Genomic DNA, 16597 nt, shown 5'->3' on the forward strand with positions numbered 1-16597 from the left:
TTTTTGGTCCCTCTTGTTCTCACTGGTACATTCGCTCGGATAGCCTTTATTCTTAAGGGGCCACTTGAGTAAACCTTGTAGGCCCTTCGGGATAATTGCCAAATTAGTGCATTCTTGCTGCCCTTGTGCTAAAATGAGTCTCATGTTCAATACGCATGTCAGCCTCAACTTCCTCTTCCTTTGGAAGCAAAGATTTACTGTCACATGCCTCATTTCCACTTTATTTGAGTCTCTGAATCATGGCTGAGCTTCTTGTTTAATTGGTGAGTCATGAGGTGTGTACATGCGTGTGTGTGTGTGTGATAAAACACTACAGAGTTGCTTTGCAGTGAAGTCAGCAGAATATCTGACTCATTGAGTTCAGCGGAGGAATAAGCATATGAAGAGAGAAGATGAAACCAAGCATGTCTGCTCTCAATCTGTGTGTGTGTGTGTGTGTGTGTGTTTCGTCAGTGAAAGGAAATACGTTGCAGGGTCAATTGAGTCCAGCCCCAGGGAGAGTAGATGTGAGAAACAGAAGGTCAAAGGTCAAAGGAAAAGAGGCTCCAGCCAGAGCTTAATGAATTTCCTTTTAGATTTATTTCACACTTGGTGTCTTTTTCCTTTAACATTTTTTATGGCCAGTTTTGTTCCACACACTGGTGCCCTAAAACATACAGATACATTCTATATAATCAGAAAACACATCAGTAAAAGTCATTTTGTAGCATCTTAACATACAACAAACAATATCTTCTTTAGCATACAAGAAGAAACGGTTCAGCTCAATCTTTGTATCACTGTTTCTTTTTTCTTTCTTTCTCTTTATGTTTTTCTGTGTGTGTTTGCAGGTGCTCCCGTTCCCCAGCCAGGTGGTTTATAACCGCGTGGGGAAGTGCGGCAGCCGGACGGTGGTCATCTTGCTGAGATTGCTGGCTGAAGAACATCAGTTCAACCTGGTCTCCTCTGATATCCACAATAAAACACGCCTCACAAAACATGAACAGGTAAGATAAAGGAGATGATTTAAAGATTCGATCAAGGTGAAGAAACAGGGTCAGAGGTTTCATGATATTCACTTCCAGTTAATAACACAAGAAAATGGGGCTTGAAATGTTTATATCGTCATATGCTCGGTAATTTTTATCATTGCTGCTTACATCTGCTTACATCTTTGGGCCCCATTTCTATATAAATATTCACTTGAGCAACCAGATATTCAAAGAAGCTGCTGTTGTCAAATCTTAAAAAAAAAAAAAAACTCCCCAGTACATGGTAGGTAACACGTACTGTATTTGGAAAACAACTTAATTGATTCAAATTTTGCACTTAACTTTGTGGTCACAGTGAACACATAACAGCAGCAAGAGCTCTTCTGTGTTTGCCTTTCATTCATTGTGAGAACAAGGCTGAGGAATAGGGGATCTCCGTTTATTACTTCCTGGAATATCTCGAGGACATAACTGTTAGCTTTAAAGAGGAAAACTGCTTTCGTTTAAAAAACCGCAGCCTTTTGAGACTCTAAGAAGAGCTGGCCTCTGCCGGGAATGCCAACGCAAATGCTAACGTGCATGAAGCATATCTAAATGGCATTGATGTTTTTTGTGCAGACCTAACCTTTTCCTTAAGACGTTATCCACGAATCCCTGTTTTCATTAAATATACAAATAAATAATGTAAATATTATTATCTACTGGGCCTGCCATCAATAAACAGTTACTGATGTAAACAGGACTCCAAACTGTAGTTCCAAAAAAAAAGCCCTGATTTTGGCAGGATAGCTCACAGAGACCTGGCCTTGACCAGATGAGTTCAATTTAGTTTATTGTGAGAGTAACAGCTGTACTGAAGTTTAATTAAACAACAATCCAATGGGACTTGAGTAAGTACAGACACTCCACCACAAGTGAAATTCTAAACAAATGTTGATACAGGTAGAAGTACAGAGGTACTGACCAGCAAAATGCACCCGAATATTAAAAGTAAAAGCACCCAAAAATAACAATGGCCCCTTTTAGGCTAAAATATGTTTATATGGTATAATAATCTCACCAACACAATCCTGTTTTTCTACAAGTGTGTTACGTTATTGTGTTTTTACCTGTGTAAATGCATTCATAACTCTAACCTCAACGCTATTGGATTATTACTATTGAGAAAAAACTAAATGTACTAATAAAAATGGTTGATATTTTCTCCAGAAATGTTGTCAAATACAAGCATAAATTGGAGACACTCGGGAATAAGACTTGTACCCTAAGATTGTACTGAAATACAGCACTTGGGTGAATGTACTTAGTTACTTTCCACTACTGAAGTTGTGCCAGCATGCTCCAGAGACCTTGACCGTTAACATTCCCTGATGGGGTGGTGAGAAAAGAATTTCCCGATTGATGTCAATGTTTTTCAGTAGCAGTGAAGGCAGAAATATTTGATTTCCTTACCAGTGCGAGGCCAAAGCTTCCTCATATGCACTTCTGTTCATGACATTTCCCACTAATGCAATGCCTCTTTTGGTCATCTGGGTGAAAAAGTGACTTCACTGTGTGTTTGTGTGGGAGTATTGCGGAGATGACTCATATCCTCATATGACGTTATTGACAGAATCCTTTAGGGATAAGCTACTGCTAACCTCTTTTGCATGGTCAGCAGATGCTAAATATGTCTAGCCATTACTGACCGATTTGATGTTAATGTTAAGTCAATATTGAAACAGCTACTTATTTATCCATTCATCAAAACCCTGAAACGCTGGCTGCACACACAGTGGCAGAACAGCATTAGACTCATTCATTCTCTGGACATAACGCGTCTCTGTGAATGATCCCAAGCGATGCTCCTCAGAAAGAGTTTGTGCATTCCAGTGTCTGTGCAAGGGGGGGTCTGCTTAAGAGTGTACGCCTGTGCTTGTGTTTGTGTGTGATTCTGTAAAGTGTAGCTCCGTCGTTGCGTGTTTATTTGCGTGTGCACTTCTGTGTGTGTTGACCCATGCCGATCCAGACGCGTGTCGCCTAAGTTTAGACATGCTGGTCTCATCAGTTGTGGTTCTGGCTCGAGACTTCTGCTTTTGGACCTTTTTCCTTCTGGCTCTCCCAGTAGTCCGCTAATGGGTTTGCCCGGGGTTGATGCCTTGTGTGTGGGTTGCCAAAAAGTGAAGGGGCCTTATTTGTCTGGAACTTTGCAGAGCTTCTGCAGATTTATGGCGGATAGTGACCCATCTGTCCCTTTCAGAACAGGGGCAACAGGCTGAGGGGGAGAGAGAGGTTTAAGACATTTCCTGAGGGGAAAAAAAAGTCCACCTTAAAAATCTCCAGAAACAGAAAGAGAGCATCTTTGCTGGAAGTGGGCCTGCGTTCATGTGGGATCCTGTTTCCGCCTTCTTACCAAAAACATTAACCAGCAGACAGTTGCTCTACAGCCGTGAACCTTGTGTATCTGCATCACAGCCACAGATACGCAAACACAGAAAAGTGACTAGCCCCAGTACAAGCAAAGATTGTAAACAGTTATTCCCTAGTAGCATCTCACCCGCTACAACTCGAAGCAACAGTTTGAAGCCTTTGGTCACATAGAATTGGATTAACCAATTTCAAGCCGGTAGTCTTTTTTTTTTTGTAAAGTAAGCAAATGAGCCTCTTTTTTTTTTTAAATGAGGTTTTTTATTTTGGAGACTAGCTCTCACCTCCTGTGTACTGTATAACGTAGTTAGTATTCTTTACTGTTTATTACTTATTTACTTATTTATAATACTTGTTTTGATCTTGTTTTTTTACGATGTATCTTGTTTGCACTATCCACTATGCTGCTGTAATCCCTGTAAACCCTGTAAACAACTTTTCCAGCAGATACAAAAGCTTTGTATGAGACGTTGCGGTAATATCTGGACTGATCTTCCTGGAATCATTTTCTATAATGTCTGGCCTCCATATTTGTCTCCAACACAGGTGTTGATTATTTCGGCTTACACAGAGACAAATTTAATTTAGATGCAGATCAGCGTATAGCTTTCTGCAGTTTTTGGCTCTTCCTCCGTTCCCCCCGATGAGCCCAGTGAGGGTTCCACGGGTGCTCAGGAAGGAGGGGGGAGGGGGGCGGGGGGGGGGGGGGGGGGGGGGCTGCAGGTATGCCTGGAATCTCAGACTGTCCTCCACTTTCCCTCTGTCTCCCTGCAGCTCTCCCTGGTAAATGAAAGGGGGTCTGGCCAGACAGACCACAGGGGTGGGTCAGAAAACACACACACACACACATACTCACAAACTCACCAAATGTGCCAAATGTGTTCAGGGTCTGCACATCAACCTGGGTGTGGGGGAGGGGGCGTCAGGGGTTAGCTCTGGGCTAATTGGCCTGGACTAATGGCCGAGGGGGCAGTGTGTGGATAATACACTTTTTTTATGTAGAAATGGATTAGTAGAGACAGAGCATGCAGGAGGGACCCAGAGTGGTGAATTTAATTTCTAAAGCCAATGAAAGTTTTTACATTTTATAGCAGGTCTACAGAAAGTGGAAGCAGAGTGAGTGGAAATGTACTGAGTTTCTACAGGAGAAGGAGGGTGTTAAACCCAAATGTGACTGGGGCCTCAGATTAACTTCTCTGTGTACATAAACAAGTATACATATTACTGTTGCTGTCCAAATAGTCTTGCTGTGACGTAACAGGTGCCTTTACATAGTTTATGTCAGCAGGACATTCAGTCCCTCAGCTGATCGATGGACTTAGCTCAAAAGATCTTTATATAAAAAAATGATTCAGTCAACCCTCTCAGGTCGAAGCCACTTTTACCTGTTTTTTCCCCACCAATACCGATTGGCTGATCATTTTGTTATGGCAGCTGGTTTCACCACTGTCCCAAAACACTATTCAAATAATTAGGAAATAAAAGATTTCCAAACTATGAATTTGTCTCAGATCAATGAATTCTTCTTTTTCTCTTAAGTTTGCATCTACTCTACCAGTCTCCTGTGAAACAACCAGATGTGTTCTTGCTTGGTGTTTGTAGATTCTGTTTCCAAGGAATGCCTTATTGATGCCGCTCTCTTTAAACTCCCCTTGAAGCCGGGAATCACCTAGAAAACGCAGAAACGAACCTAGAAATCCCCGACAAAGCACAAGTGGCACAAAGTCTGCCTGGATGTTTTCCTTTTCTACTGCCACAGCTTGATCTGACAGATGAGTGAGCGTTTTGTAAGCACTGGGTTTCCTTACCGAGAATACAACTGTATGTATGATTGTGCTGTTGATCTTCCAGCAGACACTACTGTAGTCTGCTCTCTCTCTCTCTGGCCCTAACATGTAGAAATGGAGAACTCCCAACCCTACTCTCCTATTTTATCAAAGGTCAAAATCATGGAGTGTGGATTTAACACAAACTGCATCAAGCTGTCACAAACAATTAAAAGTATTATTGTTTTATTATCTGCGTCCCTTGCTATTTTCATATTCATCCAGTTTCCCATGTTTTCTGTATCAAGCCAGACGTCCCCAGTCCCTGACCTCCCACACTCACATTTCTGCATCCAGTGTGAGCATGTTAGCATGTAACCGTTAGCATCTACCTCAAAGGGCTGTTGTTCAGTTAAGCTACAAAAACGAAACCCATTTCAGCCTGATGAACCCTTTTGGTTACCTGTGAAGGGAATCCCATATAAGACTGCAAAAACAGCATCTGGATCAATAAGGAGTATTTGAGAGCTACCTAAAGATGAGATGTTTTTACCACAACTGCTGTTAAAGCCTCCTCTTTTGTTTCTCCACGTGTATGCCTTCTTTGCCTTATTTCCCGGTCTCCAGTTTGGTTCTGACTTTGACCAGTGTGTTACTGTCCGGGTAGAAGAGGGACTCATTTAATTCCCCATCTGCAGTGTTCAGCTGTTGTTCATTGTTTCTTTGTGTTATTCCTTAACTCATGTCGAGGACTATTTTTACTCATCCTCTTAAAACCGATGGGTCAGGCTACACAGGTGCTGCAGGGACAAGGCATACACTCACCACTGTGGAGAGGTTTTTAATTCACATTAGCAGTAGTTCCAGCTTGGTTGTCTATTCCGATTAGCACAATCCCTAATGTTTTCTGGTGGGGAAACAGTGAAGGATCTTTCTGTCCTTGCCTTTGCTTGTTGGTCAGGGGGCCTGCAGTATGAAGTATAGGATGTTGGGAATAGGATGGAAGAAATTGTTGACCATTGCATTTTTTACTGGCAAGAGAAATGCAGCATGTGGCGACAACATGTGTCACGGAGGTGGAAGTGGCATGTGGCTGTCTACACATTCCCCATACCAGTAGTGGAATTGGCTGGGACAAGGACCACAGTAGGGTGGAAAAAGTAATTCCAAATAGTTGAGATAAAGGAGAGAAAAAAATAGAAATAACATTAAAAAAAGGAAAAATGGGTCTCACAAAATTGGGGGAAACCAAAAGCCTGCTCTCTCAAACTTCATCATTTTGAAGTCTTAATCTGTATAGTCTGGCAGAAGTCCATTAGAAACGCATTTCCATCAATTTCACAGATTTTGGTTGTTATCATTATTATTTTGTATGTGCTCCACTTGCAGAGACTTACATAGTCACTCATTTCTTACATACGGGACGGGGAGAACTTTATCTCACACAAAAAAAATGATCCCATCATGATGGTTTCAGTTGCAAGGCCTTCCGTCAAAGGTAATGTGAGGCATCTGCACTGAATATGGAACTACTGTGGTATCTTTAAGTTGGTTTTGGCTACTGTGAGCCTGCCTCTCCATGCAAACCTAGAAAGCCTTTGGGATGTTCTTAAACCGTCATAGCAGCAGAGGAAGAAGAAGCTTGGAATAATTGCTTTAAAAAATGTTGGCTTTCCTGTGCATGACATGACAGCGAGAGATCTATGGTGTTGAATCTTGTCAGATGAATGAAACAAGGCAGAGGTTCAAACTGTGAGGTCTGTAATGGAAGATTCTGCAAATTGAATCAAGGTGGACCCACAGCCAGATCGACACACAGCCAAAGTGCATTTTATTCATGCTCAGTTCAAACATGCGACAATTTGGGACGGTAACTCTTGGTTCAGACAATACCTGAGGATCCTGTTTGTTTTTTGTCTACGTTTAGTTTATTAGGACGGCTCAATGTAAGGTGCACTCACTTTCAGTGTGTAGTCCGTGTACAGTGCGAGGAGCTCGCATATGCTTTTGGTTATCACCTATTTATGTGATAATTGCTTGATTTTTACCATGACGGTATGCGTCTCAGACAATTGCCCATATATATGGAGCAGATACTGTGAGGTGAACTCATGGAAGACTGTGCCGTATGCATGCTGTGTGTGATGATGAGGGCTTCTGAGCTTTTTCAGTGGAACTTTCTTAGTGCTTCTGTTTGCTTTTTTGATGCCACATTTGATTGTCAATGCCACGACTTATTGTCACTGCTCTAGCTCCATATTGCTCTTTAATTTGTATCTTATGCACTTATTTCTGCAAGACGCGTCGAATAAACTGTGTGTGTTTTGGTTTTTATTTGTATATTTCAGGTGGATCTCATGAAGAACATCAGTAATATCCCTCAGCCATTCCTCTACACACGGCATGTTCACTTCCTGAACTTTACCAGGTACAGTAGTGCACCGATGTACAATGATGCTTAACAACAGCATTTGAAACCAGTAACTCCTAATGTATGTTCCAATTCTGTACAGGTCTTAACTTTTTATTTACATTTGTATTTGTCTTTGTAAGGTTCAGGATAGAGCAGCCGGTCTACATCAACATAATCCGGGACCCCATCAACAGGTTCCTCTCCAACTACTTCTTCCGTCGCTTTGGTGACTGGAGGGGTGAGCAGAACCACCTCATTCGCACTCCAGGGATGAAAGATGATGAGAGATACTTGGTGAGAGACCTTTGTTTTCACGCCGCAGTTATTTATGGTTTCTGGCTTGAAAAACAAAGTTATTTTCTTAAGAATGCATTTGAGATTCACACACTACAAGCTATATTTCTATTGTCTTTTTCTACAGAGTGGATTATATTATCCCAGTATAATAGTATCTGTTGATATGAACCCTGTGAACTGCTTAAACATAAAAATGTGAGGAGCACCACTTTTCATTTAGAAGAACTACTTCTGCCTCTTTGCTAGAGTCCTACACAGAGCACAGTCATGTGGGCACATAGGGCCTTTTGATTAATCAGCTGTAGTTTTATCACCAAAGCTTTACACCTGCCTTGCAGATTGGAAAGGGTTTGTATTCTGAGAAATAAATTCTCAGCTAGATCAGTTACCTCTTTTTCTTTCTATTCGTGAGAAGTGGTATCCTTGGTCATAACATTGTGTCAGATTTGTGATGAAGAGAGCCCCCTCTAAAAACTCCATCCCAAAATCCTAGGAGCCAGTATACAAGCGCTTATATTTCCACATTAGCCATGTTGCCCTAGTCTCAAGAAAAGCAGTACCTAATGAAGAAAACGTTTCTAATAATAATGTTATAAGAGTCAAACAAATACTGAATATTTTAGCCTTCTTTCCCTCTATCTGCCTTTCATCTTGGTCCCAGTGCTCACAGGCCTATTCACTCTCACATAGACATTAGCTAAATCAATGTCTCGGATGTTTATGGTCTGAAATACGTATGAGTTTGCAGTATTTGAAAGAGCTGCACAGTTACTTTATGACTGAGTCAGTAGTTTGCAAATAGCTGTGCTTTAAACTTGTATCTGTTTTGATTCCAGGCCAGCTGGATTCATAACCTGAAGCTCAGTCGAGACATGAAGTGAAATGTTTTAGACTCATTTATTATTCTGGTATGAGCTTTATGTACACTAATTATGGAGGCTTATAAGCCAAAGATTGTTTGAAGACATTCTACAGAGTAGACAGTAATGATACTGACTGTTGTACTCTGGTATGCAAACATACTGTGTAATCTTCCACAAAAGATCGTAATAGGAATACATTCACATATTTCACCAGTGATTTCTGCTTTCATTCACTCCTTAAATAACAGATAAATAGAATCTCCTGTGTCAGCCAAACGTCGGTTTTGTTGAATTTGAGTTCTCTGTTGTTATCTAGAGACAAACATTAATTTCCCTAAATGTTCAAATATAAGTAACAGAACATTTATTCAATACAGAAATATATCCAAACCACCCCTCTGCTCTCTTTGAAGATGTTCTACACATGGTGATGCTGGAGGCAGGAATGCAAATTGTAAAGCCGCGGCGGCTTGATGCTAAACCCAATATTTAACTCTGATTATGATTCCAATTAGAGACCTGATTCAGTATAACCACATCAGAAACTTGGTATCATGCGTCTGCTTTGCAGAGTTGTTTACCCCTATAGCTCCATACTAAAAGAAACGCATCTCATATTTAAGAGCCTTACTTTAATTTTCAGGTTTCCATTTTCTGATCTCTGTATGAGTTTAACGCTGCTGCTGCGGAGGAGGAGGAGGAGGAGGAGCTACTGAAACACACTTTGAGTTCATGGCATACAGTAGAGTTAGCAGTGAAGTGATGGGCGTACCGCGATGTTGGAAGTCCCCTAAAATAAGACAAACGACCACATTTGGGACTCGGGGAGCGGGTATCAACAAAAAAATATTTGTAACAGGTCAAAACAATATTTGTATCAATACTTTCTCCTGGTCCTTCGCCCCACAGTCCTCCATACTGTCAGAGACCCTGAGCTCAAAAGGCCATATAGAGAGGCAAACGGGAGGAGTGAATGTCATTCTGGCTTGAGTCTGACTGGGTCTAATTAAGTATTGCATTGCTTTCCCTGGAGTTTTGGACCATGTGAGTTGAGTTATTAAAGTATGCAGACCACAGGGGCCCCTTGCTACAGTTAAAGGGGTGGGGGAAGCTGTCTTACTGTAGACTGGCTTACCTGTGTGTGTGTGTGTGTGTGTGTGTGTGTATTTACACTCCTGTATTTATGAGGACCAAGAGTCCATAGCAGGATTTATTATGACTACAATTTTCCAAAGTCATGACATTTGTTGGTGCTCACTTCTTAGTTCAGGTAGTTGGAATACAGTATATGATGTTTTGTTGTAAGTCTTGTCCTCCCCCATGGCTCGTATTTAACTTCACTCATTCTCTGGAAATAGAACTTCGATTTTTGCTGCATACCAACTGTGTAGCTATCATGTTACTGTATCGAAATAGACGTGTCTCTCAGCTTTCTTTTCTTACTGCTTTACATTACTGCTATTGTTTATTTGTACTGAGTGTGTTCGCTAGCCACAACAGCCTAGCTTACCTAACAGCTTGCAGTTATGTGCAAAATCATATCCATAAACAGTGGCTGCAAACATTATGCCACATTAGCATCTGCACAGTATCATGCTGTTGTCTGCAGTTGCAGTAGACTGCACAATGGGCTGAACCTCACTGAAATGTTAGCAATCAACATATATTGTCACAGACAGACAGGGACTGACGGGCAATAGCTGAAAAAAGTCTGTAGTTTAATATGTTAAGAAAAGGATTTCATGTTTTAGGTAGAACTAAGATTAGATTGAGGGTTAGAGATGAAGATAAAGCCAAGTGGAAAGTTACGAAGGTTGAGCGTTCAGGCTCTGTGAGCTTGTGTGCAGGAAGCAGCTGTCCACATTTTCATATTGGGGCTTGCAGAGGACTAGTGGGGCTCCACCTGACAAATCGGTAACCTTAAACCATCGTGACGGCAGTAATAATTCTTAGCAACAATGTCCCATTACAGGGAGTAATTTCATTCAATGTTGATATCCAAAATAGGGCTTAGTATAAAAGCATTATGTTTTGTAGAGATGTCCAGATTTGAGGACAGGGGGTGAATGTCCTCGTGAGTATAGCATTTCAAATATTTGTATTTGTTCGGACTAGTCTTAGATATACTGTATCTCCTACCAGGTGTGCATTAGCCTTGCCTGCTCTGCCTGGCCTGCGCTGGGTGTAAATGAGAGGTGTCAATGAAAGAACACTGTCAGGGCCGAGGGAACCTGATGCACGAGTCACTGAGACATTCCTGTGGTCGGCTTAGATTTTCCGTCAGACCTCCACACCCCTTTTTACACACACACACACACACACTACACTATACAAAGGCATGCTCTGGACACTTGAACGCAGTGTGTACATGCATGGACTGTCACTTCGGACGTAAGAGCTTCTATTTGGAATGAAGTAGGTTTTAAAAAGCCGGCTCTGATTGATCTGGTCAGGTTATTTTAGTAGCCGTACAGAGTTAACTGTGTATTTTGTTGCATACAAAAATAATAAATTACAGAGGGAGCAGTTGAGAGTTATCAGGTTTTGCCCCACCACAAAGTACAACGTGTGTGTGTGTGTGTGTGTGTGTGTGTGTGTGTGTGTGTGTGTGTGTGTGTGTGTGTGTGTGTGTGTGTACGTACGTACCTCTGTTCATACACGCAAATGCATGCATAATGTCAGTTGATTTCACACACCTCAAAAATACTGGTCTGATCCAGTGAGATTCCCACGGAGCAGATTATTTCCCAATGAGTGAATGATCTGCTTTCAGGTAACCCAACATTTACAATGACACATACATGCTCTCAAACAAATAAGAGAGAGGCTTTACTGGCATCAGTCATGCTCTGGCATGCCTTGACCTTAAAAACGGCAGGGTGGTGCAACTGTCACAGGTTTGATTGCCAAAGGTGCAACCGACACATGAATTTGACTGGTTGTTGTCTACACAAGCATGTCATTTTATTAAGAAAAGTATGTCTACATGCCATTTTTGTATTGTTTTCTACAAATGACAGTTTTAGTTTCTATGTTGTCTGCCAAAGAGGTAAAACAAATTAGTTATTGCAGGTTTTAATTGTGATTGGACCTCAGTGTACCGCTCCCTAAAAGAATACTAAGGAAAACTCTCCCGTGGGAAAGGTTTGCGTCATCAATTACTCCTGATTTAATTCATGCATACATTCCATTCAGTGAAACAGGAGGCCGTTCTAGAGATTAGGGCCTATTTTGCTACAGTTTTCTTTGACTGCTCAGTTGCCTTAATCCACGGTGAGAATAGGAACAATGTGCCTGAGTGTGTGCACAGGAGTACTCTTCGAAATACTAATGGGTCCACTAAAGAGAGTGCGTATTGTCTGACTGCTGTGTGTGTGTGCGTATTTGATTGTGCGTAGTTGTATATGAATGAGTTGTGGCTGGATTCCCAGAAGTCCCCTAAATGCTGAGGCATAAGGGTCCTGTGTCAAGTGTCGGAGTAAAGCGGAGGAAGAACAACTTCCTGTCTTTGAGCAGTGTGTGTCGAGTAATGGCGTCACACGTGTCACTTCCTGTTCGCCTTTCTCTGTTTCGTTGTCTCTGGCTCTCCCTTGCCTTTTTACCACAGTTTGGCTCATAATGCTTTTTTGGGGAGGTTGCATGTGATTCATTGTTTCTTTCACAGATACTTTTTCGTTTTTATTGAGAAATTGTGACATTAATTACAGACAGGAAGCAATAGACTGCATGGCAAGGAGGTATACTCATACTTTAATGAGCACTGGATGTACTCACGCTGTCATTGTTAGAATAATGAAATACAAGATGAAAAACAAATGATTCTTGAAATTATGAATCGAAGAAAAGCAGGGCAATCTTATCGCAAGTTCGGACACGACCCCTGCTCTAACAATGGTGTAATGCTCATCTCTTTTCTAAAGGTTCCTCTGGGGTTTTGCTGTGGTTTCTTTGACGAGCTCTCCAGTGGTTTGCGTCACTGATCACCAATAAGTCCTGTTCCTGGTGCAGAGTGCAGCTCAGTCATACAATCAAAACAAACCCTGCAGCCGCTTGGTGAATCAGAAACAATTGTGTCAGTCACAGTATTTAGCTGCAAGGGAAAAAAACGACTGACCAAGTGCATCATTTATGTCATCCCAACTTATGTATATTGGCATTCGCGCTGTTCCTGTTATGGCTAATCTTCATGGTCTCATAAACATATAAGCCAAAAGACACAACCGAGCTAACGGCAACTTGCCGCTTGTAACTGTTTAAAAGACACGCAATCCAAGCTCATACATGCTCACGTACACATGTTTTCTTGCTCTGAATCCATGTTTACACCCCTGTCAGTGAGTTTTTTTTTTAACAGCTCAGTCACCTGGTTCCTAGTGTTCATTCGCAGGCCCCTGATATCTCATCCTCATTAGCAGACTGTGTCCTCTGGGAAGGTCTGGGCCCATGGTCCTGTCTGACCTCATCTCACCGATTGAGCAGGTTGGCGTCAGTCAGCGTTTGCTTTGACAAATACCGACTTATCAGAGTATAAATCTTAAAGACAATCTTTGACATTCTACAGGCCAGTCAACACCTTTTGCCTCATGCATGTAGCCTGGTGCTACCGTACGTCTGTTTTTGAGCATATGTGGCGTATCTGCGTGTGCATGAGTCATGCTTCGTGGAGTGTTTTGTTGCTCGGGACTTGTTGCCATCCATAAGGCTTACGTCACCTGACACGGATTTGACTGCTAGTTCCACAGCACTGAGTGGCTGGCCAGCGTCGCTCCTGCATGTGTGTTTTTAATCTGTCCTATGTTTTTCTTGCCTTTCATCATTTAATAGCTCCCACATTTAGACAAGGGGTGTTTTAAAGTTCACAGCGCTGATCTAATCACTTTATTTCTTACAAGACATGCAAGTTCACCCCAGCTTCGTCACTTCATAATGACAATTCATCGTTTCTGGAGCTAGGTCACGGTAACGATCTTTATGTTGCATACGTGCATATTGCAGGTGAGCAAAAATCAATGCACACCTATGTGTTTTCTTATTTGATGCCTCAGCCCCTGAGAGCAGCTGAGGTGAAGGGGCAGAGCTTATCTCTGTGCTCAGGATGTGGTTTTGCATAGCACTTCTCAGATGATGACTATCAGGGAGTTCACAGCGGTGCTGGTGAAGGGCTCCCTCCAGTGGCAGCAATGACTCATTACAATTGAGAAAAGAAAAAAAAAAACTGCGTACTGTAAACTTAATTGTCATGTGTTTGTCTGCTTTCAGGATATCAATGTGTGCATTCTAGAGAATTACCCAGAGTGCTCCAACCCCAGAGTTTTCTACATCATTCCCTACTTCTGTGGACAGCATCCTCAATGCAGGTATCTACAGACTCTTCAAGTTTTACAACAAAGCATTTTAATGTTTTAGACATTAGCAAACGTATTTTGTACATCTGCTCTGTTGCTATTGTTGTTTTTCAGTCTCTTACTTCTAGTGTTTCTTTTTTCTCCACCAGGGAGCCTGGAGTGTGGGCTCTGGAGAGGGCCAAACAGAATGTGCTGGAGAACTACCTCCTTGTGGGTATCCTGGAGGAGCTGGAGGATGTTCTGCTTCTGTTGGAGAGGCTCTTACCTCATTACTTTACTGGAGTGCTCAACATCTACAAGAGCCCTGGTAGGTGCACATTACATTTTGCTATGTTGAAGGTATCACATTTGTAATTGAAGTTTGGCATATTTTTCGTAAAACAAATGCTGAATATTGCAGTCTGATTCTTTGTGTTCTTCTTGGTCTTTGTTTTATTCATCTTCTCTCTGAAGACTACAAGAAGATGGGGAACATGACAGGCACCGTACGTAAACACACACCCACTCTGGAGGCCCTGCAAGTGCTGTACCACCGCATGCGCTACGAGTATGAGTTCTACAACTTTATCCGAGACCAGTTCCACCTCACGAAGAAAAAAATTGGACTCAAGTCTGTCTCCCAACCCCCGGCCCACTCACCGGCTTTCCTACGAGAGCTGATCCTTCGAACCCCAGAGCCTCTGGATGAAGACGAGGAGCTGGACGCAGACCTGGAGGACGCTAACAGCTGGCTGGTCCATCCCTGAGGGCTGTTTGATGAACAGTGGATGAAGCCAAAAAAAAAAGCTGATGTGCTTGAATTGGCTGGAGATAGCTGGAGGCAGCCTGAGGGCAAAAAGGGGGATTGTTCCCCAACTTTCAGCATTCCTAAGAAAAGTGAGGTTTGTTTAGGGGTGTGTGGATCCTGAAGCTCGTGTTTTTTCGGGCTCTGTTGTCCATCTTCAATAGACTCCTATCATGACAGACACAGCACTGACAACTATAGAGTTGAGTAATTGGAAGGACAAAATGCTTTATTTAAAAACGTGACCAAGGACAGTGGGAAATACTGTTGAGCTCAATTTGCTTGACTCAAGTTTTGTTTTAATTTGAGCTCGTTTTTGGGTTTGTTTATGTTAAATATAACAAAATAAAACATCATTGCTGTAATCTCCGGGAGAGATTAGCGCAAGATGTGGATAGTTAAATGTGTTGGGAAATATTCTAAAAGGTTGATCGCTGGGGCGTTTACTGTAGGAGAGGACTTAGCCGAAGACAGAAGTTCATACTTTATGAAAGGGATAATGTCGTAAAAGCTGGAATGGGAAATGGTATCCACAAATAAAAAGTACCAAAACCCTTTTTTGTATATTAGCTGTCTATGACTGTTCCAAGTGCCAAACCCCACTAAGAGTTCCAGTAACGGACAATAAACCTTGGTGCACAGCTGGTGGAGCTGTGGCTTAAGCAAGTCAGTTGTGATAGTATTGGTTTATAACATTTGTTAAAAGTATATTGTTAGGTATAAATGAGGGTTAGACTGTAAGCACTCAATTATGAATTCAAAGAATTCCAACTGTGTGTGCATGAATGATTGAGTGTGACCAAACCAGTAGTGTATTTTAGCATGGACTTATTATTTGAGGCAGGTCATTTGTTGAGAGTCAAACACTAAAATAGTAGTTTGTTTTATCCAAAGTTTAAAATATTGAGCTTGCCAAATACTAGTGTTTCTACTGCAATGCATTCCAAAACTTTATGAATATACTGCAATTTTTTTCTGAGGTGACTTTTCATAAAATTCTGAAGCAGAATTAGGGATTTGGTCACAAAACTGGATACTAATTTTCATTTCATATAGGATTATGTTTCTGTTTAAGGGTGTGTTTTCCCATTTTAAATATTATCATGAAAGCGTGTGAAGTGTTACCATTGCCAGCTAACACTAATTTCCAATTATCCCGCAGCTATTCAGAGTGCATGTTTTTTATCACTCATGTACAAATCATCAGAGAGGAACCATAAGCTTATATGTGACCTATACGTAGTACATTCTACCATCCTAATCTCTGTTGTCTGTACCTTTTCATTGTCCTGGTTCGTGTTCAGTGTTTCATTTTTTTGCCAGTTTAATTTATTATTTTGTATTCGTTTGCATTCCAGATAAGATTCTCAGGAAGGAAAAAGAGATGTTTAATAACTTGATCATTTGTATTTTTGGTTTCTGGCGGCTATGAAACTATTCTTGGTATTTTAAGGTTGTCTCAAATGGGTTTATATCAACAGCTGAAACTTGTTAACAACAACTAATGCAGTCCATCATTTTAAAGTCTTCAGAATAAATGTCCTCTAACCATTGCAGCTATTGTCTCCGTTTCACTTGTATTTTTATGAAGACGTTTGTGGTAGCCTCTTCAGCCCATCAAAGATGCTGCACGCTATCTCATCCTCATCCTCAACCTGCCTAAAATCTCCCATGCTGCTGCACACGTCAGATTGACAGACAGCTACTAACGGAGCAGCCTCCAGGCCATGGTCCATCATCTTGCTCACATGT

The 16597-nt window shown here is 41.6% G+C and overlaps 1 protein-coding gene across 1 annotated transcript in view; it reads left to right on the forward strand.

Moving 5' to 3' along the window:
- usta (uronyl 2-sulfotransferase a) overlaps positions 1 to 16389 on the forward strand; it is a 50456-nt gene extending 34067 nt beyond the window's left edge. The window contains exons 3-8 of the mRNA XM_079180210.1: positions 831 to 986; positions 7492 to 7571; positions 7697 to 7850; positions 13976 to 14073; positions 14211 to 14368; positions 14515 to 16389. Of these exons, the coding sequence (XP_079036336.1) occupies positions 831 to 986; positions 7492 to 7571; positions 7697 to 7850; positions 13976 to 14073; positions 14211 to 14368; positions 14515 to 14807 (939 nt within the window). The 3' untranslated portion in view covers positions 14808 to 16389. The remainder of the gene's footprint in view (positions 1 to 830; positions 987 to 7491; positions 7572 to 7696; positions 7851 to 13975; positions 14074 to 14210; positions 14369 to 14514) is intronic.
- The last annotated feature ends 208 nt before the right edge of the window (positions 16390 to 16597 follow it).

The sequence above is a fragment of the Pholis gunnellus genome (assembly GCF_910591455.1).
Source record: "Pholis gunnellus genome assembly, chromosome: 19".
NCBI classification, from domain to species: Eukaryota; Metazoa; Chordata; class Actinopteri; order Perciformes; family Pholidae; genus Pholis; species Pholis gunnellus.